Consider the following 24,376-nt stretch of genomic DNA (forward strand, 5'->3'; position numbering starts at 1 on the left):
CATACATTGCATGAACCATTTAAAGTAAAAAACAAAATTATATCCTCAACATGAATCTTGAATCAAAACAACTTAACTTAAAAATAAGTTGAACACATAAATATTTCAATACTTATGGAGAACCAAAACATTTAGAGTACCTAAAATACTTTATATATTTTTTTATAATATTATATTTATATTAAATTATCAAAAATATGACTCATTTGTTGGTCAACAAATACATCTTTTAGCACTACTTAATACTATTTTGAATGAAATATATATTATTTTGATTAGAAACAAACACAACAAAGTACATTTATCATAAACAAGAAGATCTAGGTGAAGGCTAAACACAAATGAAGATTCCTTTTATAATGAGCTAAAAGGTTTAATATATGGTATGAGGTGACTCACATACATTTAAGATGTCAATGTTGCTATATTCTATATTTTAAAATATTTTTTAATTCATTTGATAAGTTAAATGTTTTCCAACTATTTGTCTTAATGTTTGAAGTTGTTATTTTGGTTGAGCATAATTAGTAAAATAATGGCATGTTTTATAATTATATTCTTTATCAAAGTATATATCATTTAGAAATGTGATTAGGTGGGTCAAACTCAACTCTTGAATGATTTTGAATGATTATTATAGATTGATTCTTCTATTTGTAACAATTTAATCAAATGATAATTTTAAATTCATATTTATTTATTATATTATCACACTTAAAAAGAATAAATATCAAAAACTATTATTTTCATTAAAAATATGTTAATATACATTTTATCTACATATAAACGTAAATCATAAATCCAGTCCAAAGTATTAATCTTCATTTAATGTAAATCTTGGAAATAAGACCCCATAATAATTAAAAAAGTAATTCTTTTGGTTGTGGTTGTAGGTTTTAGACAATTGTTATAATGTTTACATTGTTTTTGTAATCTGAAATTTTTTCTTCCAATTTTAAACTGTTTATTAATTTTTTATAATACTTATATTTGCTTTGATCAATAAAAAAAAGTGTGCCACTCATGTTTGTCCCCACATAAAATTTTCAGCATAAAAAGCAATGCATATATAACAACACATGTATATATGACAAAAAGAAAAGGGGCAAAAAAAAGACTTAGTCCACAACAAAGATAGAGATGATGTCTTGCTCACTACATTGTGTGCAAAATGGAGAGTGGCGTGTAATCAATTCCATACTCTGTCCTTTGCTTTGCTTGCCTAGTTGGATCATACATATCTTTATGTAAAAAAGATGCCACCTTAAATTTAAAATAAATAAATATTAGGAAAAAGTTATTGGTTGCAAGTAAGCTAAGTATCAAATGAAAGCATTTTTCATGGAAGTATTGGTATTAAATTTTAAATTTTATAAAATTTATGCATAAAATAGTTATAAGGTTTTCTTTGATTAAAAATAGAGAAACAATAAGATAATATTTTTAAAATGTAATATTGAAAAAATTTAGAGATGGAATGTAAGATTTTTATTCAAATTTTCAATTTCAATGTCTTCTTAATAAACAATGATGAGCGTTTAATATTAATTAGCACATTTTTTTAAAATTGCAAACTTTTACTTAGAATGTAAACCTTTATTTCCACATGATAGAGAGGACCTTGACAGAAACATCACGTGAACACTTTTTTTTTTTTATAGATAAAATCTAATTAATATAAAATAAAATAACCCTTTCACCAAATTTCAGATAACAAATTAATAATAATAAGGTAGAATTCCCTAGGAAAATCTACCTATACCTCAATAATAATTTCTAAACGGGAAAGGTGCAGATTCAATCCAGAGATCTTGGTCTGCATTCCATAGAGCTTGGAGTGCATCTACACCGTCCTGGAGCACACCATTTCTGACAAGGAAATTGTATAGTTGGAGCAGAGCGTTGAACTAATAAAGGAATGTCTGGTATAGCGTCCCAGTCCCTCTACAATGAAAAAAAGATGCCATGTTACTATTCCCACAGTAAATAGCAGTCCACATCAAAGGTCCATCATTTTGGAAGCAAATTTCGTAGGATATCCACTCCGTGAAATGGCGTTTGGTACTCGTCAATTGCACAAAACACGATACCACCGTCAGCAAACTCATCAGGTGAAGGATATCCACTTTTCAAGTCCCATTTCTCACCATAAGAACACCCCTGCACACTCTACACTCACCTCTGCATTACCTGCCCATCATTATTTAATGACATTACCATTCCATTCTTGTGGATCTTCAAACACTTTCAGTTAGAAGTTCTGGGCACCCAATTCATGATTCTTCATTAACTGGACATTCAAGAGGAGTTGTTTGTACAGGGTTGAACAATCCCAGTTTCAAGTTCTGGGCACTTAATGATCGATTTTTCTTTAACTGGGCACTAAACAGAGGTTTTCATTAACTGGGCATTGAACAGAGGTGTTGTTTGACTTTGTACATTGTTTTGCACAGGACTATTAGTTTATATATGGGTTTGTATTGATTTCCACGCTATTTTGCTCCCACCATGGAACTGCCCAGGAAGCTTATGTTAGCTCTGTTTTGGGCATTTGTTTTGAATGAGTTCTTTCAAATACAACATGTTTATGGTGCAACTGTTAGCTACGATAGCCGAGCTATAGTGATTGATGGAAAGAGAAGAGTTCTGGTATCTGGTTCTATTCATTATCCTCGCAGCACGCCAGAGGTATTCACATTTACCTCTATCTCTTACGACTGAAATCTGGAAAAAGAGAAAAGATAGAACACTTATAGTAACTGAGTTTGCATCAAATACTAAAGAATTATTATTTTTTTTCAACAAATTTAAGCGGGTTTTTTAAAACTGGGTTTACTTTTGTTGGTTTGGCAGATGTGGCCTGATATTATTCAGAAATCCAAAGATGGAGGGTTGGATGTTATTGAGACTTATGTGTTTTGGAATATCCATGAACCCGTACAAAATCAGGTGCTAATATCTGTAATTTCTATGGAATACTTCAGCGTAGAGAAAGTTCTGAGTTCTTCCACTAGGTCTTGAGATTCTGTCTTATGAGTATGTTAAATATTGATCCAAAAAATCAGATTTTGAAATGTGATCAGAATGCTCAGCGTTTATCCACAAAATTGGATTTTGTGACGTGAGCAGTAATATTTTTTTATGACACAGTCCCTCATGTTAAAAATGAGCCTTAATTTCCTGCACATAGTCTGATTGCAATCTTAGTAACATTGGAAACAAGTTTCTAATATATATCAGGAGTCTCCCAAAAACATGGTTGGAAATGCCGTTTTTAAAAACTGAAAGAAAGAAATATCCCAGCCTAGGTGTCCATGGCTGTGCTAATAGCTTGCTAAAAACTTCATCGTTTTCAACTTGTTTTGCAGTACAACTTTGAGGGAAGATTTGATTTGGTCAAGTTCATAAAAACAGTTCAACAGGCTGGATTGTATGCTCATCTTCGCATCGGTCCCTATGCATGTGCAGAATGGAATTATGGGTAAGTCTCTTTACCTTCTTTGCTCTCCCATTTCATTCTTTCTGTATGTTTTGGTTTTACTAGTTTTAGGCTGAAATTGCCTTGGTAGTTTAATTCTTTTGTATGGCGATGGTGAAGTCGAGACAAATTCCTCAGGTTTTACAAGATTTGTTAAGACTATCGTCAAAGATCTTTCTAAAGACCAAATGCTGTTTGAATGTTTTGTTGTATATTTGGTATCCACTGTTTGAAAGCGAGCCTTTCTGTGAGTTCATCATCAACATCTACACAGTAGACCCCATAAAAATATACATACCGAAAGCTCCTTCCTTTGTGGAATCACTATGGGCTATTGCCAAATAAATTGTTAACTGCTTTATGTCAAATGCAGGTCCTGTTATGTCTAAGGATAAGTCTTCTCCTCATAGGAACTCCAATACGTTCCACAGCGAGATCTCTATATATAGTTTCTCTATTCATAATTCAGTTTTTTTTTTGTTGTTGCAATGTATCAGTTTTGCCCTTTTTTTCATAGTTCATTTTTATTCTTTTCTTCCATACATGTATGTTTCACACACTCATTCAAACCATAAGTTAAAACTGAGGCCATAATTCTATGTTGCACATACACATGGTGTCATCAACTTGACTGAAATGTGCTTTGATAACTGGCACACACATGCACATACACTATCGACAACCTATCTTATTTAGCTAAGAAAACTTCAAGGAATGATCAGTGAAATCACATTGTTATTGATTCAATTTGATACAGAGGTTTCCCGGTTTGGTTGCACTTGATCCCTGGAATCCAGTTCCGAACGGATAATGGGCCCTTCAAGGTTGGCTCCTGTCTTGTTATGCTATCCATTAGATGCAAGTTTTTTTATTTTGAGTTCCAGTATGCAATTTAGCTCTCTGATATATGAATAAAGTGAACTTTTTTCAATCTATTGTAGTTCATCGAGAACTAAATTAGATCTCTTTCTCTCTTTTTTGGTTGTTTGCTTTCTTCTGTAGACTGAGATGGAACGTTTTACCAGAAAAATTGTGGACATGATGAAGGATGAGAAACTCTTTGCCTCCCAAGGGGGGCCTATTATCTTATCTCAGGTCATTTTTCCATCTTTATGAATATCAATTTTTTTTCAGTATGTTTTATTAGTGTTCCTCTCTGTTCATTATCGGACATGCTTCGAAATGAAGTAAGAACCCACTATATTCCCATAAATGATGCATGTGTTTAGTCTGCAAATGATTCAGTATTGGGGATCCTTTTCAATAGTGTACATTTGGTAAAATGTGCATGCCCGCTACATTGCTTTACTAGAGAAAGCCTATAAGAACAAAGACGAGATAGCTTGTTTTTCAGGTAATTATCCTTATGCAATTTATCTCATATTGTAGATAGAAAATGAGTATGGCAACGTTGCTGGACCATATGGAGAAGCAGGAAAGCAATATGTAAAATGGGCAGCGTCCATGGCTGTTGGTCTAGACACAGGAGTCCCTTGGGTGATGTGTCAACAAGCGGATGCTCCTGATCCAGTTGTGAGTTTATGTTTAACCTATTTGGATCGTGCTTATATCAGGCTACTTTTGCAAGCATCTTATTTATACGTTATTGTGCTTATATCAGGCTAATTTTGCAAGCATCTTATTTATACGTTATTGTAATCATAGTAATATTTTTTCTCGAGAGTAATCTAATCTGGCAGAACTTGTGATATATACTCTTGATATTCACAGCTTGAATTTGGTAAAATGCATAGGGCAAGACCACATTAAAATAGAGAAGACGTTTATGCAAAAATGTTCTGCCACAGAGTTCTCTGTGAGCATTGCATTGGAAATTAAATAATGTTTTTGAGCTTTTGCATGTACAGATCAACACTTGTAACGGGTTCTACTGTGATGGGTTTAAAGCAAATTCTCCAAGCAAGCCCACAATGTGGACAGAAAACTGGAGTGGCTGGTATCATCCTTATCTTGTTAGGACCTGTATTTTTAGTGGGAATGAATCAAGAAAGTGTAGAATATTTCAAGATCTTGCAGGAAAGCCATTTATAGCTACCTTAAGTGCACAAATTTGTATTCGATGCCATCTTGTTAGTATTCAAACTCGTACCATATATCAAGTATACATATTTATTTATCAATTTATTGGCAGGTTTCTATCATTTGGGGGTCGTGTTCCTTATAGGCCTACAGAGGACCTTGCCTTTTCTGTTGCACGGTTCTACCAAAGGGGGGGCACATTTCAGAATTATTATATGGTATGCTTGTTTCATGTAGTGAATTTATATGCTTTAAAACTGCAGCTCTATTTCTTAGTTTTATTAACATACAGATATAATATATATTCTATCACTATGTAAAATAATTATATTCTAGACATAGAAGGTACCATGAGACTAAAATGATTTACACACCATGTTTCTGTGTTTGCAGTATCATGGTGGAACAAACTTTGGTCGCACAACAGGAGGTCCCTTTATCGCTACAAGCTACGATTATGATGCTCCTATTGATGAATATGGTAAATGCTTGTATTAAAACCTTGTGTTTCTTTGTATCTGCTAATTGGACAGCAAAATGATTCTTTTATAGAATTGCCTTTGAAAATGAAATTAATCCAACTGACCAACTCAGGCTGCACATCTGTTCTACTTTATCTAACAGTTATCTTGGTAATATGAAGTTATCAACTATTGTAGCAAAAATCTTTCTTGGGAGTAAATCAGCAAACCAATAGAATAAATATTTTTTCAATTAATCGGAGAAAATTGTTTTTAGCATTAGGGAAAAATTTGGGCTACGGTTAGGAAAAAGACTAGAAAAACATTGCTGTAGAAATGAGAAAAAAATCCCAGAAAAGCTAATTCTTTTGCCTAAAAAATTGTGATTTTTCCAGATAAAATTGCCGAAAAACTGGGTTGACCAGCTAAATTATAAAAATTGCAAATTTTTAAGAGATAAATTTGGCAAGGTAGTGAGTGGCAATTAATTGGGATAAATCAGCAATTTCTGTAACTTTCATAATCATGCAAATCTGGATCAAAATATAGACTTCAAAATCCTAGGCATCCAATCTTTGCTTGATTGAATAATATTATTTCAGGGATATTAAAGATTATAGCTGACGATCTCAATCCAAAGGGCAATCTGGGCGAGAGCCATGTTAGCTTTCTATTTACATAGCAAAAGTGGAAACGAAATTCAATTACTTTGGTTAAAAACAGAAAAAAATAGACAAAAGCTTGGAAACATAAAAAAAAATGTTATATTAATAAAAATAGAGAACTGATTTGAATTTGCAGCTTCTGGATTAAATTGTGTGAGTAATCTTCATTTCACCAATATTTCGGGTCACACTACATGATCCATCATCAAGATGATAAGCAAGAGAGCAGACCAGCTGGCTAAATAGATGAGGGGAGGGAGGCATAAAAAACACCCGAGAGATGTTTGCCCTTCTGATCCCCTGGTGGCATCCCTTCCTTTCATTGAAGGCCTTTCCAAGAAATTCTCCATCCAAAAAGGCCTCCGCTGCACCTTGAGGCCCTTCTGCACTATAAGAAAGCACATCCCCTCAGCCAAAGACCCCAGGGATCCCCTTGTCAACTCAGGTGTCTACAAAGTAATTTGCTCTTTTGGCACCTCGTACATTGGCGAGACAGAACACTCTATTGACATCATAATCAAAGAGCATTATGTAGACATCAAACATGAGGATGTCCTAAATATGCCCTAGCGGAACACTCATCCAAAATCAAACACCACATCCCATTGAAAGACACCCAAATCTTAGACAAAGAAGATAACTTCTTCAGAGATAGCTCAACGAGGCCATTGAAATCAGCCATCAAAGAGCATTGTGAAGACATCAAACATGAGCGTGTCCTAAAATCTGCCCTAGTGAAACACTCCTCCAAAACCAAACACTGCATCCCATTGGAAGACATCCAAATCTTAGCCAAAGAAAATAACTTATTTAAGAGAGAACTCGAAGAGGCCATTGAAATCAGCAACCATCCCTACAAGTTACAACCTCAACCATGATGGTGGTAACTCCTTTCTCTCCTTAGACACCACTCTCTCCTTGCTTCTTGAACCTTCCCTTCCCTTCCCTTTGGCCCCGTCTCTTGTTCTCTGATATTTCTTTTCTTCTTCTTTTTCCATGCCCCGCCTCCACTCTTTAGCCCATTTGTCCCCTCCTTTTCTCCCAAAACTTCTATCTAGGTAAGTCTCTCCCCACATTAGTTTCTCTTCTTGCCTTCTTTCTTGGGTCTTTTTTCTTGAACCTATCTTGTTTCGCCCCTCCTCTCCATTCTTCCCTTCACCTGGGGTTTCCATTTCTCTTTCTTTTTTTCATCTTCTCTCCCTAAACCTTTCTCTCTCACTCTGATTCCCCCCCTAATTGTTCCTTTACCCCTCTCTTCCTATCTTTCTTCCTAAATTTTTTTAAAGGTTTTTTTTGGTTCGATCCTCTTTCTTGGTTTGTCCTTCTCTCTTTCCTCTTCTATGTTACAACCTTTGTAATTTTTGTGGTTTCTCGTGTATTCTATTAAATTGGTTTCTATTTCCCTTGCTTATTCTTTCTTTTACCTCACCCAGCCTTTTGTTCATTTGGTTTTAGGTTTTCAATTAATTCTCTCCTTCAAAATCTTTCCTTTCCTTCGATCTCCCTGTCTCCCTCCTCCACTTCTTCTTACCTTTCCCTCTTCCTGTTTAGGCTCTCTCTTTCCTCCTTTTCGGTTTTCTTTCTCCTAATTTTTCATCTTTATTTATTACACTTTCCCTTCCTTGGTTTCGTTTCTTTTATTTATTTTTTCATTTTCTTTTTACTATTTTCCTATATCTCTTTCATCATTTATTCCCCTTTTACCTTTTTATCTTCTTGCTTTATTAATTGAATCCCTTGGTCTTTCTCTTTTAAGGTTTCATCAAATTTCTCTTTCCTCTTGTAATGATTAACCTTTTTTACTTTCTCCCATCAAATCATTTGCCTTGTTTTTGATGCTTCCCTCCCCTCATCTATTTAGCCAGTTGGTCTGCTACACATCTTCCTATTCTCTTATCTTTCTTATCATCCTAATGATGGATCATGTAGCTGATCCGAAACATTGGTGAAATTAAGATTACTCATTAATTCAGAAGCTGCAAATTCAATCTTTATGGACTCTTTAAGAGAACTGATTTGTTATTTCATGTCAAATATAATGCGTAAAGATATTTGAAAAAAAAGAGAATGTATAAAAAAATGCACAGGGTTTTAGAATTCTATTTTACTTCTATATAAGAGGTTTAATGAGCAAAAACAAGGGGTACAAAGCATGGATTACTATTTTAGCGGCAGTTCTGTTCTTTCTACCGAAACCTTCATGAGCTGATAAGTGAAAAAAAACCCTTCTTAGGTTAGATACATAATATTTCCAGTTTATATTAGTCAATGTTGTAAGCTATCGGATTGAATTCTTCGAGAATTTTTAAAGATCAATGTTCTCTCTCTCTCCATTCATGGTCGGACAGCATGACCCAAAAGTGGGGTCCATTTTCAATGGTATCAAGGATCTATGCAGAGATAGAGCTAGTCAATATGAGGCAATCTCAGGAGTTCGACTTCTGAGATTAGCCCTTCTTTTCCATTATTCGACAGAATTATAGGCAGCAGAGGCTGAAGCAACACCAACAATTACCATATGAAGTAGCTGGCGACCAACGCCAACAATTACACCACGAATTACAAATGTCTTGATAGCAAGAAAGATGTATTCCATTTAAAGGAAAACCATCATATTCCGATGAATTGTGATGCACAAGTTTATAAAGAAAAAGAAAAAGAAAATGTAACCCCGGGCTGCATTAATTTAGAAGGAGAAAAGTATTAAAGATGATTTATCAATTAAACTATAAAGCATGGGAAAATTAAAAAAAAACTGCAAAAACTTGAAATATATTTAACTAGTTCATATTCTGATGAGTTGTGATGCACAAGTTTATCCCTTAAAGTTGGGGCATCACACTGTTATAAGGAAAATGAAAATAAAAAATGAAAAGAAAAAGAAAATGTTATCCCGGGGTGCATTAATTTAGAAGGAAAAAAAATAACAAAAATGATTTAACAAGTAAACTATAAAGCATGGAAAAAATCTGCAAAAACTTGAAATAAATTAACTTCAATTGATAAATCTCCTTGGGATGAACTAGTTGTTTCCAAAGAAACGGGACTCGGACTCGGGAAGGCCGACTCGGACTCGGGAAGGCCGACTCGGACTCGGACTCGGGACTCGGGACTCGGCTGGACTCGGGAAAGTGAAAAACTCAAGAAATTTAGAGATTTTTAAAGATTTAAAACTTGTTTCAGACACCCTTTATTGAATACACCTTAAAGACACAAAAACATCATTAAACTCGGCTCATTTGATTACATACACAAGTATACATCAATCACATAAGCATAAACGCAAATTGTAGCTGAAGAAAATAACAAACATAGATATATAAATATTGTCAAATGTATACAATATTACAAAACTCATGGAATAAAAAATCCATGTCATCATATGATCATCATCAAATGTTTCATACAAATACCAAAGGTAAATAGTAAATACTAAATACAACTACAAGTGTACAAGCCTATGGCTCAGAGGGCCGTGCACCCTCTCGCCCTGGCCCCTTGCGAAGGCGTTTAAAGTAGGTCCTGGATGATTCAACAGCCATAGTCGCTCCCCGTGACACCATGCCATGCTCACCAACATCAGGAATGGGCCGAACGGCTGTGTCATGCTCACCAACATCAGGAACAGCTGTGTCACTCTGAGTCTCAGTATTTCCTGTCTCTGCTCGTGCTCTCTGCTCCTCCTCTGCCATGGCTACAGCCTCAACCTCTATATCTACCTGGTCGATCCAATCAATGTCATCATCACTAAATACAGCTGTAGGAGTCCCAGGAGCTGTCTGATTCTCATTGGCCCACTCTGCTTCAAGATCAACCTCATCTAGAATGATAGGAGACATGTCAACTATTGCATTCTTTCTCATTCTCAGGCGGAGGTTGTAGTGAACAAAGACGAGATCATTCATCTTCTCCACAGATAATCTATTGCGCCTCTTGGAGTGTATGTGCTCAAACATACTCCAATTGCGCTCACAACCTGATGCGCTGCATGGTTGGCTCAAGATACGAATGGCCAACTTCTGAACATTTGGTGTCTTTGGGCCAAAAAAGTTCCACCAATGATTTGAGTTTGAAATGAGAAAAATAAATAAAATCAGTCTCACTCATGAACTCATTTAACAAGTTACAATATAGTATTGAATAAAACTAAAATTAAGCCTAACAATTTATTTTTACCTGGCATCATAGTTGTCCTACCGTCTTTGGCGACAGGACGAGAGAAGGTCTCCCCTTGTGCATCTGAGAACATCTGTAGCTCTCAAAAAAGGTCTATCTGAGAAGTACCAGCAGGTCCCATCTTCTCCATGATTGCATATAGCCCATTAAGGACCTCCGCATCAGCCTTGAAAGAAGGGATAAAATGGAATGTTGGATTCAGATAATAGGCTGCCGCATGGATGGGCCTATGAAGCTGATGATGCCATCTCCTATCAATGATCTCCCAAATGGGACCATACTTGCTCTCATCTACTCCATAGACGAATTTGATGGCCTCCTTCGCCCTATCCATGCCCTCATATATATAGCCCATTGTGGGCTTATCTCCATCCGCAACTCGCAACAAAACCACCAAGGGCTTAACAAACTGCAAAATTGAAAATATTGTGTAATTTAGAAAAATGAGCAAATAAGAGAATACATATAATAAGTTATAAAACATGAAGTTAAATTGTAGAATTTATAAAAAAATTACCTTCACTATCTCATCACAAGGGACCCAAAAGCCTTGCTCATCAAAAATGCAGTCTGCCATCTCTATCCCTGCAGGGGTGGTAGCATAGGATGAGGAAGACCACTCCTCACCAACAATCATACGTCTCAAGGCAGACTTAGACCTAAGCATGGACTGCAATGTGAGGAAGTTTGTGGCAAATCTTGTGATTCCTGGACGATGCAACTCCTTCTGCTCTGTGTATTGTCTCATAAGAGCCAACACCCATGAATGATTATATACAAATTTGCAGACATTTCTTGCCCTTTCTACACATCTCTTGACCCATGGGATTTTTCCAATATCCTCCAACATGAGGTCAATGCAATGAGCAACACATGGAGTCCAAACTATAGATGGGTGCCTCTCCATCAATAGTCTATCTGCAGCAACATAATTTGTTGCATTGTAAATTGTAATTAATGGAGGTACAAACTACAAGATAGTAATTAATTTGCAAACAAAATTAGTTTGTAATCAAAAGTTTACCCGCAGCAACATAATTTGCTGCATTGTCGGTCACCACCTGTACCATGTTCTCCTCACCCACATCTTCAATCACCTCCTCTATCTGCTCACATAGGTAGGTGGCATTCTTGCAATGGGCGGAGGCATCAATGGACTTGATGAAAATGGTGCCCCCTGAAATAAAAAAATAAAGCTAGGTCAATGATCATTCAATAAACCATTAGATAAAAAATAAAAAATTAAAGGCTATATGAAACTAAAATTAATCAATCACCTGTGGAAGAAACAAGAAAATTAAGGAGAGTTCTATTTCTCCTATCCGTCCAACCATCAGTCATGATGGTGCAACCTTTAGTGCTCCATATGTGGCGTTGTTCATCTAAATCCTTTTTCACATCATCCACCATTTGAGACAAAATGGGTCCCCTCAAATCACTCTCACTAGGGGCTTTGAACCCCGCCCCGCATATGGTAATGGCATCAACCATTTGTTGCCAATAAGGAGACCTGTCGCAAAGAAACTCAATGAGATAAGTTAAGTATAAAAATTCAATGAGATAAGTTAAGTATAAAAATTAAAACAATCAAAGTTATCAAACATAAAAGTTAGTAAAACATTCACCTGGCTACAAAGAATGGAATACAGCTGTAGCTCCAAAACCTGCCAATTGCCATTTTAGCAGCATCATGGACCTCCTTGTTCCAACCCATGCTCTCAAGCGACGGTTGGGACCCAGGAGTAGTGTGAGGCACAAAGAAGGAATCCAACCTAGATTTACGAATCCTAGGTCCAATGGTAACATTCCCACTACAACTACTAGTGGTAGGAGCATGAGAAGTGGCGGTGGCACTGCCACTTATAGAAGCAGAAGCAGAAACGGAAGCACCAGCAGTAGCAAACTGAGTGGGACGATATGGAGGTAAGGAAGAAGGGCCTCCAACACAACCTAACTGTGTCCCTCTTCCTAAAACTGTCTCTCTCCCAATGGCCGCTCAATCCTCCTTTTGTTTCTTTTTTCTTTCGATCTCCTCAACCATTACATAACAATCACGTACGGCCTCAGAGACTGCTTTTAGGCATGGTTTGGCATCATGTCCACGCACACCAGCAATATGGTATTTCAGCCTATATATACCTCCATGGAATATTGTTTTGCAAAACATACATTTTGTTTGCCCCTTTCCTTGCCCTGGAAAATCCTCATGATATTTCCAAGCAGGGTCCTTTCTCATGGGGGGTCTAGAAGCTGAAGTAGACATTTTAGGATAGTTTTGTGAAACTTGAAATTGAGGCAAATAATAAAGTGAAGTTTGCTGCAATAAAACATTACAAATACAAAATAAAATTAATACATACATTCAAAAAAACTAAAGTAGGGTTTGTAAATTTTTTTTTTTTAAAATTGTAGGGTTTGTCAAACCCTACAATTTAAAAAAAAAAATTTACAAACCCTACATACAACCCTACATAGTACAACTACATACTGCATGCTACATACAAATTACAAACATACAAAAGATCTTGCATACAAGAAAATGTAAAACTTTCAAAATAAATGAATAGAAAATGGAATTTTTGCATATAAGAAACAAAATAATGTTCAAAAAAACAATCTTACCTCTTACAACAAGCTTGAAATGAGCTGCAAACTCTTCCTATTCAACTCTTGATGCACCAAATCGAAACACAATGCAGCTCCAATGTGACAAATTGAAGAAAACTTGAGCTTCCTCCTTGCTGGTTTTTCTTCTGTGCACCCTTGTTTTTTTTCCCAACTCACTTTACTCTTCCTTTTTTTGCAAGTGAATGAAATGAAAGTCACTTTTAGGGCTAGAAGACAATTAACATTAAAAAACGGATTTAAAAAAACTTTCCAAACTAATTTTTTTTGGCGTTTTAACTTATGCCAAAGCCGGCCGAGTCTAGGGCTCGGGACTTGCCGAGTTTGGCGAGTTTGGGCCAAACTCGCCAACTCGGCGAGTCTGAGTCCGAGCCCCTGGGACTCGGCCAGCCTGACTCGGACTCGGACTCGGACTCGCCGAGTCTGGGCGATTTCGGGCGAGTCCCGTTTCTCTGGTTGTTTCCTATAGCATTTAGCAACACACTTTGCGCGTTTGCAATCCTTCACCAACAAAATCAAAATCGGCAACCTTGAGCAGGGGACAATGGGAATTTGGAATGATAGTGGATGTTTTGTGGCTTGTGTTTATGAAATGAAGGTTTTTGAGTCACTTTAAGTCAATTTAATGATTTAAAATTTAGTTTTTGGTGATTTTAACAAGAAATCGTTTTTTTAAAATATGTTTTGGGCCCAGCAGCCCATGAGTCTCTTTGGGCTCTTCCGGGTTTGTGTAGGGCACAGTCTAAGAAAACCTAGGATGGATCTGGGCCAAGATCCAGACCCAGACTTATTTGGGCTGGGTACAGGCACCATACCTGGCGGACCTAGTAACTTAACCTATATTGAAAGAGAAATAAGATCTGGAATAAAGCAACTGTTTTTCCCTACGTCTGTAGCTTTAATTGTGTAATGAGAATAAGATTCATGTTGAAGATGTTGGCTCCTATTCAAAAGGGAAATTAACAGGAGTTATAATGGTTTCGTATTTCTTTGATGGTGTATCTAAATGGTCATGTGAAGATAACAATATTGTATTGTAGTTTTATCTTAGTCATTTATTTATTTTGTGCTATTTCTTTGCATTATGATGAATGGGATGATGGAAATCTGGGACTTTATTTTGTAGACTGTAGAACCTTAAAGATAAAATCCACATTTTGTGAAGATGCACAATGTTTTCATGCGTAGTTCCCTTACCAATATTTTCCATCGACTATGAACTTCTATTTACTTCTTTCTTATAGCTTATATGAATTAATTAAGCTTGATTTTCTTCTTTATAATATAAAATTTTAACACCAAACACAATGGAGTAGAAACATGTGAAGTTATCCCGAATATCAAACTAATAGAATGCAAATGTCGAGGGAAATATTTTCAAGCAACACACTTACTGGTTGGATACTCCTTATAACTCGCAATCTTCCGTATGTTCTTGGTGCAGGACTTTTGAGAGAACCTAAATGGGGGTTCCTTAAGGAGGTTCACAAAGCCATTAAACTTTGTGAAGCGGCTTTGATAAATGCAGAACCTGCGTACACTAAACTTGGTTCTGCACAAGAGGTAAGGTTCATTTCTTCCTTGTTTCCGTTGTTCATGCATAATATTTCCTGATTATTCACAAATAGGAACACTTGTAAAACTATCAAACATACAATATCTTTGCTTATAGCAAGTGCAATGTCATGTTCAAGTTAGGACAGCAATAAAAAGGGTTAACTTTGAAAATTAGTCATTATCATATTGCAATATAATGGGGTGTTGACCTTTTACAATAAAGTTTGATGCTCCAAAACACTTGTACTCCAAGAAATTTGCCTATAATTAATGTCATTCAGAAGATGACATATAACTTGAAAGAATAACTATTTAATCAAGCCCTCCCTCTATAGGAAAAAGTTTTGATGTAGTCCCATTACACTATGAACGATTTTGAGTAGAAAAAGACAACAAAGTGAATCAACATGATCTTATGCAGCTCAACAGATAAAAAAAGAGAGCGTTTTCAGTCATATTGGCTTTTTGAGAAGCAGCACAGTGTATCCAATCCTATGGTAGCCTGTTCACTGATTGGTCTAGTGAAGGTGGTTCTTTCTATCCTTGTAAAACAAGTAACAAGTCTTCCGTCATAACTTCATTAGTGGACTAGACGTAAAGAAGCATTTGTTCAAGATACAGCCATACACGAGCTGGACTATTTGTGAAATCAAAATGTGAAGGGCCTAGCAGGTGTAAATAGTAGTGTCTTAGGCATTTTATGGTCCATTGTTTCACATGGCTCGGTTTATATCTTGCTAGTATAATGTTTTATTCATTAATATTATGAGAATTTTCCTTAGTTTTAATTAGTAATTGATGATTTCCAAGTATGTCTTATCTACTGTGAAGGGAGTGATAATATATAAAATCATGAAGGATTATTTTCAGTTGAGAAATAATGAGATATGTTGTTTATGTAAGTCCAGACTTGAGTATTTCTCATGATAACATCCTTGTTGAGCGTTTTGAAAGCTGTAACTATTTAACTATTAGATGTTACAAAGTAAATTTTAGAGCATTTTAGTTTGTGCCGTCTTTGAGCTGAACTAAGAGTACAAATCTGAATGGAGAGATGTTTAACTTGAAAGAGTTTTAACACGAGTAGATATATTTAACCTGTAATGTTTGCTTATGGTCCTAATTTTGGCAACTAAAGCTCTAACATAGGATTCCAAGCTCGAGTTAATTTGGATCCATTTTGGTGAACGCTGAATAGCTTTAGTATATTGTGTAGCATAAAGAATAAAGCTTCATCTTGGACTAAATTTTAACTACTTACATGTCATAATGTGCCGTTATGCATTTTAGTTTTGAACTTAGTTCCAATCTAATTTTAAAACTCATGGTAATTTCATATTGATTACACAATGACACTGTAAACCTTCTAAAGGCGCATATGATTTTTGGTAGGCTTGTTGAAAGTCACAGCATGTTTATACTAAATTTGGGAACATCTGTTTTTGAATTTTCAGGCGCATGTTTACTCAGCAGGATCAGGAACATGTGCTGCGTTTCTTGCTAATATAGACACCCATTCTGATGCAACTGTGACATTCAGAGGAACCTCTTATCATTTGCCTGCTTGGTCTGTCAGCATCCTTCCAGATTGCACGAATGTTGTCTTAAATACTGCGAAGGTATAGATTCAAACTCATACTATAGCTATGATGCATACCTTATAGTTATATTATGGTTTCATGTGTGCTTTTTTGACAGCTTTGACCTATGGGTTCATGTGTACTTTCATAAATCATAGAGTGAGTTATGTATCTTGTTACACTGTTTCTTCGACCTATAATGGTTTCAAGCCAAATGCGTAGGACTCCAGGAGACATGGATAGGATTCAATGTAGAGTATTAAAGTTGAACCCTTGAACTGTACTTATGTTATCTTTACTTAAACTGTTTAACATATTTGGACTTGAAATTTATGGAAGTATTGGTTATTAATTGTCCTGTACTGGCACTAATTGTTAGACAAGGTAGGTTTATAAGGAATCTTATGCTCTAAAACCTTTTGCCAATCCAAAAGCATGACTTGGGGATGCATGTGCTTGGGTTAATGTGTTAGCATCCTTCTCTCTAGTATCAGTGTTGGTTTATTGCCTTGGCTCATTGTTTTTCATAAAAGCCATAAACATTTTTGTATTAGGTCAAAAACTTAAAGGGTAACACAACTTGCCTTATTCACAAAATCTGGGAAGAACTCAAGTCCAGGCAAAAAGGATGGATCGAAAAAGTGCATGGCCGCCCAGGACGCCTCCTCAACAGTTTCATGAGGACCATTGTCTCTTTGTACTGCCCTCCAAACTGAGAGTGTGGCATGTGCAGTAGGCTTGAAAAGGCTATTCAGAGAATGCTGAGATATATTGCTTTATTCCGTTGTATTGGAGGCGGTAACAAGTCTTTTTGGAACAACGTTTTTCATTGCCTCTTGTAATTCACACTTCTGCTTCTCTAAGGGTGAAAAGGGTTCAATTGCCTTTGCATTGTAAAACAATTTAGGTTTGTCGAAGGAAAGGTAGTCAACAAAATCAACCAGCTTGCTGTTGCTCTTTTGCAGCTGGCAGATAAAATTATATTGTTGATACAACAAATTGATCGTGATTTTTGTGAGGCTATCATAAGATTCTCTATTCTGATTTGATAGTCTAAATTTGGCAAATTGAATGATTGCTGCATTAGCGTTGGAGAGTATAAGTTGGTGCCCATGTTTGTAGGTTCTTTAGGGTGCACAATATTGTCACTTTTGGGGGTAGGTTGGCAAATTGGAATGGCAAAAGAGACATTTCTGTTTATCAGATCAGAAGAATGAAAGGGAACAGGATTGCCATGGAAAGGAGATTTTTGGTATGCTCTAGGATGATTTGGAGCAGTGGGTTCAACAAAACGATTGATGGGTAAAACCTTAGCAACAAAAGCTTGGAATAATTCTCTGGGGCTTAACACCTGGGTAGGCTTTTGATCCTGGAAGTTGCTCCCATGCTTCAAGATAACCACCAATAGACATAAGCGAAAAGTTATAGAAGAAATATCCACTCTTGCAAAATAACAATTCAAGTATGGATTCAGTATCAAATACTTCATTAATGAAAAATGATACAATAATAAACTGTTTCAATGTATTCTTCCAGCTCTACAGTCATAGTTGAAAAATCTGGCGAATACTTGCAGGACTCCCTAGAAATTTTCTCCCATGAGTAATTGGGGCAAGTTAACTTGGCTGCGGGTTTTAACAGAAGATGCGGCGATTTTTTCTTTAAAAAGTGCTCAAAATTCCGAAAGTCACCAAAAAATTCATGAAAAAACTTGTCCAAAATTTTATATAAATAATGAGTTGCAATTTTATTTATTTTTGAACAATTTTTTCAGACGCGAGCGAGTGAACCAGAACCCTACACTGGCAATGGCTAGGGCACGGTAAAGGACGCCATTACTTGCTGACGGCGACGGCTAGGGCACATTCGTAATGCTGCATGGAGTAAAGATGTCGATCTATGGTTTGCAATTGCATGATGCATACATTATCGGAATTAGTATTGTTTAATTGGTGATTAATAGTCATCTTTATAACAAATTAAAAGTAATATTTATTTAATGTTGAGTAAAAATTTAATTAATTTAAAGTAAACATGTAAGATTGATAATTTATAAATTATTTTTTATGAATTTGATTGGCTACAATTTTATCATCCACAATATTTGTTTCGATTCACAATTTTTTCATCCTAAATTCATAAGCCAGAAATCACTATCAACTAGCTAACAAACACTATTATTGCAATATAGAAAGGCAAGTACTTGCACTAGGTGATATTTGGTAATTATTTTCTAAAACATCTTGATTTATATTTGTATTTATACATTATCTATTTAATTATAAATTAAATTAAATTATATATTAAATTTGTATTATAATATTAGCAATATATATCTTAGATATCAATTTGGAGCTTATTTATTGACTTAAAAGTTATTTTATTTTAGGTTGAAACTATTCTATTTACTAAACAGACACATAGATCTTATTATATCTACATTTAAAAAATCATTTATTTATGTGCTATTTATTTTAGAAATATTATGTTTATTAGAAGAAATTAACATTTTTATTGTAAATGACTATCAAATTTAAAATAAAAGGTAGGAGTTTTTGTTTACAATCTTGTACCATTACACTCCATCTCTTGCTGTCATTATAGAATGCCTCTTAGCTTTAATCATAAAATTATCTATTTATATTATAAATTATATTAAATATATTATATTTATATATTTAAATATTTGTATGGTTGTAGGAGAAATTCATGATTTTTTAATTTAAAATTTTGTTGATATTTTGAAACTTTGAACTCACTTTTTTTTTTTTGGTTTATGAACTGTATTGAGCTTTGATCTATATATGAAGGAAATCACTAATGTGGTCCATAAATTTAGTAATATGTATGTTTTTTAAAGCGTATTTTAAAAAAATTATGTATTTTTTACTAATGTTGGATAGATCTGCCAAATTTTCTTCTGAGTTTTTGCTGAATCTCGAGTTTTTAAAATTTTCGGGTCAGCGAATAATTGTGGAATCTGATCTTTTAAACTATGTTTCTACTGACCTCCTTTGGCCATGTAGACATCAATAAAATAATTTTTTTCTAATAATTATGTGGTCCACTGAAAGACTTTTCTGTATCCTCTGGAGCTATTTGTCTTAGTCAATTGGCCTGTACCCTGTTTTGAGGGAACAACATAAACATTTGGTTTGCACGAAAAGAAAAATCCACAACAAACATCCTGAATTTTACAAATGAAAATTATTTTAAACTGAACAGTTGATCCATGTTAGTGGAAAAACAATTTCAATATATGTCATACTATGAAAATTTGATTCTCTGATTTCTAACTGTCCCATTCCTGCAGAATCACGTTGATTTCCTATTCTTGTAACCTTGCAAATTTGAGACGATAGGAAATCTGGATTCCGGATAGTGCCAAATTTTTGCTACCTTTCTACAATGTAAAGGAAGTTAACATTAGCTGGAGGTGGAATGCTAATGCATATTTCATATTGTACGTGTTGATTGCAGATTAGCTCCCAGACCACTTCTATGCAAATGAAGTTACATTCAACACTGGCCGGTTCCCGTTCCATGAAAATTGCAGGCATAGAGATGGTAAGCCCAAATTGGACTTGGCAGCAGGAGCCAATAGGCGTTTGGGGAAGCAAAGGATTCTCCAAGTCTGGCTTGCTAGAGCAAATAACTACAACGGCAGATTCTAGTGACTACTTATGGTACACAACGAGGTAAGAAGGAATTTTTTTAACTGTTACATTCAATTTATTTGCATCTTAGTTGCAACTCAAGAGAGTAGAAACAAGGGAAAGAAATAAGATATATTAATGCCTGAACAAGAGGATTTGCTGAGAGTCTTATAAAGGAAAAGAAAATGCATAATGCTCATCAGCTAATAGTTGCTCATATTAAAATAGTGAGAATAATATTCAAGTAATATTTGAAATGTTAATAATCAACTAAGCTTGGTATGTACAGGCAGGTAATCACTTCCATTGTTGTTTGCTTTTCTATATTGTACTAAAAATGACAAATTTGCTTTGACAGTGTCCAAGTTGATGACAATGAAGTGTTTCTTAAGGATGGGACACAGCCAATTCTTAATGTGAAAACATTGGGTCATGATTTGCACGTTTTCATTAACGAGCAGTATGCAGGTAATTAGAAGATCTGCTTATCAATCTTAAATTTTATATGGCAAAACAAGAAGACCTGAGGTTTAATCATAATGCCCTGGAGTGCATAAGAGTTTTATGAGGGAGCCCGTATAACTTATTTTTTTCTTTTTCTTCAAACTAGCTTCTCAAGGCAAGTGCAGGAATAATAGTGAGAGAATATTAAATGAAGGAATAAAATATATTCAGGGCCAGATATAAGTGATGGGATGATTTCAGTTTGAGTATCATGGATTTGTATCCCTTTATCAGGGATATCCTTTTCAAATCTGTATTTTAGTAGAAATGGCTCAATCTAATCCTTCTATTAAACCTTCCGGGTATATCAAGCTACTTCCTTCAGTTTTTGCTGAATTTGTATCCGTTTACCGTTGCAGGTTTTCTTCTCAAATCTTGAGCTTCATTTTCTTCTTGCTTGTGTTATTCCACTGTATGAATTGCATTACGAGGTTTAGTCTATGGGTATATTTCATGAACCATCATCTCTTGCAAAAGTCATTGCCGATAAAGTATATTTCAAGCCCAAAGTTGTTTCTATGCAAGTCTTGCTTCCTCCTATTATTGTCCATTTTGGTGAGTCCTTTCTTTGTATTCACTCAGCCATGGTCATTCTCCTATGGACATCATCAGCTTGTATTAGTTCTTTCTTCTTAGTTAATGATAAAGGTTCTTGTCCTTCTTCTGCTTTGGATTTGAGCACATACTAGAACCAGCTTTGCTTTCCATCCATGCTTTCCAGCAAGGTTTGGTCTCAGTCCACTCCATTTTCATGTTTATAAAGCGACTTTCCTCGTCACATTGTTATTTTTACTTGCATGTCGTAAAAATTCATCTTTGCCAGTTTGTGTAGGATTCACCCTCTCTAATTATGCTTTTTCGTTTTGACCTTCCTTCTTGCTACTGTAGCTTGCTATACTTACAGCCCCATGGGCCTACTTTAGTCATTCAAAGACATTAATAATCCCATATAGATAACAGTTGTGAGCAAAATACGTTTAAGAAGAAATTACACGCACTAGAAGTTTTACCAACTATGAAGCAAGATTTGGGGTACAAATTCCTACGTTAACATGTTAGCATTATGCCTCTCTTGATACTTGCATTCGGTGCCATGCACTGTGTGCTTTCTTCGGATGTGGGTTTTCTTTATGTGATGTTTGTTAATTTACAAGCTATTAATACATGGTAGAAATAAATATCTAAATAATATTTGTGAGATAGAGGTGGTTCCTGAGGGATTACAAATGCCAAATGTTTTCCAGCAAGGAAGCAGGATTCGGTGTTACTATCATCCCTTTCTTTGGTCCTAACATTTCCATTGGTTTCATTGTTATGCTTAATAGGCTTTCTCTATCGTGTGATTGTTATCTCTGTGATTTGTTAATTTCATATAAATATGAAAATGAAGGATCTAAATTTATTTTCTCGTTATTTCTTTTGTTCTAGTTTCATCCAACTTTCAAGATTTATACTACTCGAGGTTCAGATTTTATTTCCTTATACAGTGTACTGAATTCAAATATTCTGCATACTTCTAATTTATTCCTGACAAAAACCTACAAATAACATCCCAGCCTTCTTGGGTTTCAGACTTCAGTTGATTTCTTAATTTTTGTTTCTGGGTATATATTACAATATATGTGATTCTCATCTGTATGGCATTGACATTTAAAATAGATGTATATGACACGTGTAATAAAGAGGAGATTGTCCCTTTCATTGGTCTCATTGGAAAATTTCTGCCTGTTTGAATTGTAATGCCTTTAATATCTTGAAGTTGAAAGCGTTACAAACCCATTCAACTTTAATCTCATCGAAGCAAGGGCAAGAAAAGAACAAAAATTATTTGTTAATGTAATTAGAAAATTATATGTAACCCAGTTAGCTAGAATGGCCACACACAATAAAATTATCAGATGCCAGGGATTGGGGCCTGAATCACCCGATATGTGTCTGACATGTTGAAAGCGTTGTTACCCAGAACCACAGAGATGTTCAAGAACTCAGATTTGTCCAAATAGCTACATGAGGCACCTTCACGTTGATGTCTTGGGGAAGGATTTGATGTAAAAACTTTGGGAGAACTCAAAGTGAGTTTGGAAACCTCGTTTAACTTTGTCCCAAAGTCAATAGAAGAGTTATACATCCCACAAGACATTATAAAGGTAAAGTTTCGTTTTTAGACTTGACCAAGATAGATGCCAATTTGGCTTATGAGGCCCCATCCGTGGAAGCCCAAAAGGGGATTTATTTCATTTATGATTTTAGCATACAGATTGTTTAAGTTTTCTAGCCCCAAGATTCAATCTCATGATTGCACTTGGACTAAACTGGATATTGCCAATACACCTACACCTGAAGCATCCAAGGGATTTAGAAAGGTTTTAAACGAATTTGTTGTTTATACATCAACTAAGTTGGGTGATTGGATAATTATATGTCTACAGGTGTGATGGTTAAATCCAGAGTTGTTGCAGTGGGTTCAAAGGTCAACCAGGGTATTCTGTTTCTTTGCGTACCCCTTCATGTTCAGATATCTCCTTTCTCTGTTTAGTTACCTTTTGATATGGGGTAGAATTGCAAACAAAGAGAGTGGCGATGAAAGCATTTTTGCATTTAATATTTGTAAATCACATGGGCAACATATTTATTATTCTTCCAGAAATATGAGAGGGAAGTTTGCTCCTTATTCAGATCAGGGTCACAATTTCGAACTAAGGGCAGGTCCTCATGGGCTGCTTAGCTTATTTTGGCTAGCAGCTGCTGCTGCTCAAATTTTTTAGCAGCAATTTGTGGAGCTGGTAGCCTCATGAAAATTAAATTTTACTGCTTATAAAAACAAACAATTATTTTAAATTGTTACAATTCTTTTGAAAATGTTTGGTAAGGTTCTATGAAAAATTTCTAGTACTTTTCATCACAGTTTGCTTTGCTAACAATTCTCTTGATTTTTTTATATGTTGTTGTATGCTGACTTGTTTGTGGAAAATTCAAAGTTGGACCTAAGCTTGTAAAATCTATGTTATTGGGTTTGCCACTTTTGGTCCACGCACCCGCACCCGCACCCGAACCGGGTTTGCCCTTGATACGTACTGTTGACGTGTTTTTTATGACAGCGTCGAACACAGAATAAAGTTGCCTAACGGTCACTTCACTCTCTCTTGATCAAAGTACGATTGCATGCTAAGATTGGAAGAAGTTCAAACAATCGACTCCAAGGTTCCTTCGATGCGTGGACGTGACTCAGTTGGCTGATGTGATCGCTGGTAATCCAAGGGGCCTTACGTGTGCATCGTTCTTTCACTTCTTTGTTGTGGCTGGAACTCCATCATCGGATATGGCAATTCTGCGATGCTGCTGCTTCGAATGAAATAAAATGAACTGAAAGTAAAAGGGAAAGGGTTCAGAAGGATCTAAATCTATTCCTAAGGGCAGTGATAACAATGAATAGTGCTCTGGTGGACAAATTCCAAATAAACCAAGCTCTGCTTCGCCAAGATAAACTACAACTCCGCAGGAACCGGTGCAATCTTCTGAGGATGTTGGAGGATTTTCATATCGAGAAAGTACATTTGAATACCCAACACGGCTCAATCCAAATGACTATCCACAATTGAACTTAGCACGAATTTAGGGGGCTCAGACTAACTTT

At 35.5% G+C, this 24,376-nt stretch overlaps 3 protein-coding genes across 3 annotated transcripts in view; 1 reads left to right on the forward strand and 2 right to left on the reverse strand.

The window, feature by feature from the left end:
• The first annotated feature begins 2,062 nt into the window (after positions 1-2,062).
• Positions 2,063-24,376, forward strand: part of LOC131060321 (beta-galactosidase 8) — a 32,163-nt gene continuing 9,849 nt past the window's right edge. Inside the window, exons 1-13 of the mRNA XM_057993498.2 lie at positions 2,063-2,688; positions 2,854-2,949; positions 3,369-3,481; positions 4,236-4,302; positions 4,481-4,573; positions 4,868-5,011; positions 5,347-5,435; positions 5,631-5,736; positions 5,912-5,999; positions 14,890-15,008; positions 16,457-16,621; positions 20,063-20,280; positions 20,597-20,706. Coding sequence (XP_057849481.2) covers positions 2,509-2,688; positions 2,854-2,949; positions 3,369-3,481; positions 4,236-4,302; positions 4,481-4,573; positions 4,868-5,011; positions 5,347-5,435; positions 5,631-5,736; positions 5,912-5,999; positions 14,890-15,008; positions 16,457-16,621; positions 20,063-20,280; positions 20,597-20,706 — 1,588 coding nt within the window. The 5' untranslated portion in view covers positions 2,063-2,508. The remainder of the gene's footprint in view (positions 2,689-2,853; positions 2,950-3,368; positions 3,482-4,235; positions 4,303-4,480; positions 4,574-4,867; positions 5,012-5,346; positions 5,436-5,630; positions 5,737-5,911; positions 6,000-14,889; positions 15,009-16,456; positions 16,622-20,062; positions 20,281-20,596; positions 20,707-24,376) is intronic.
• LOC131060322 (uncharacterized) lies at positions 10,784-11,730 on the reverse strand. The gene is made up of 2 exons (XM_057993499.2): positions 11,338-11,730; positions 10,784-11,229 (listed from the first exon to the last, which is right to left on the reverse strand). Exons 1-2 carry the CDS (start codon positions 11,725-11,727, stop codon positions 10,903-10,905), a joined length of 717 nt encoding a protein of 238 aa, XP_057849482.2. The 5' UTR covers positions 11,728-11,730; the 3' UTR covers positions 10,784-10,902.
• Positions 11,806-13,096, reverse strand: LOC131859858 (uncharacterized). Its single transcript, XM_059214051.1, has 3 exons — positions 12,446-13,096; positions 12,098-12,330; positions 11,806-11,997 (listed from the first exon to the last, which is right to left on the reverse strand). The coding sequence occupies exons 1-3, from the start codon at positions 12,532-12,534 to the stop codon at positions 11,822-11,824; spliced, it is 498 nt and encodes a 165-aa protein (XP_059070034.1). The 5' UTR covers positions 12,535-13,096; the 3' UTR covers positions 11,806-11,821.

Source organism: Cryptomeria japonica, chromosome 11 (genome assembly GCF_030272615.1).
Source record: "Cryptomeria japonica chromosome 11, Sugi_1.0, whole genome shotgun sequence".
NCBI lineage: Eukaryota > Viridiplantae > Streptophyta > Pinopsida > Cupressales > Cupressaceae > Cryptomeria > Cryptomeria japonica.

Excerpts from the sequence above, each read along its gene's own strand:
- LOC131859858 (XM_059214051.1), bottom strand. The coding sequence starts at position 12,534 with ATGGGTTGGAACAAGGAGGTCCATGATGCTGCTAAAATGGCAATTGGC. Across the intron at positions 12,331-12,445 it reads ATTCCATTCTTTGTAGCCAG|GTCTCCTTATTGGCAACAAA; the intron begins GTGAATGTTTTA and ends TCTTTGCGACAG. Across the intron at positions 11,998-12,097 it reads TTTTCTTGTTTCTTCCACAG|GGGGCACCATTTTCATCAAG; the intron begins GTGATTGATTAA and ends TTTTTATTTCAG.
- LOC131060322 (XM_057993499.2), bottom strand. The coding sequence starts at position 11,727 with ATGGAGAGGCACCCATCTATAGTTTGGACTCCATGTGTTGCTCATTGC. Across the intron at positions 11,230-11,337 it reads CTTGTGATGAGATAGTGAAG|TTTGTTAAGCCCTTGGTGGT; the intron begins GTAATTTTTTTA and ends TCAATTTTGCAG.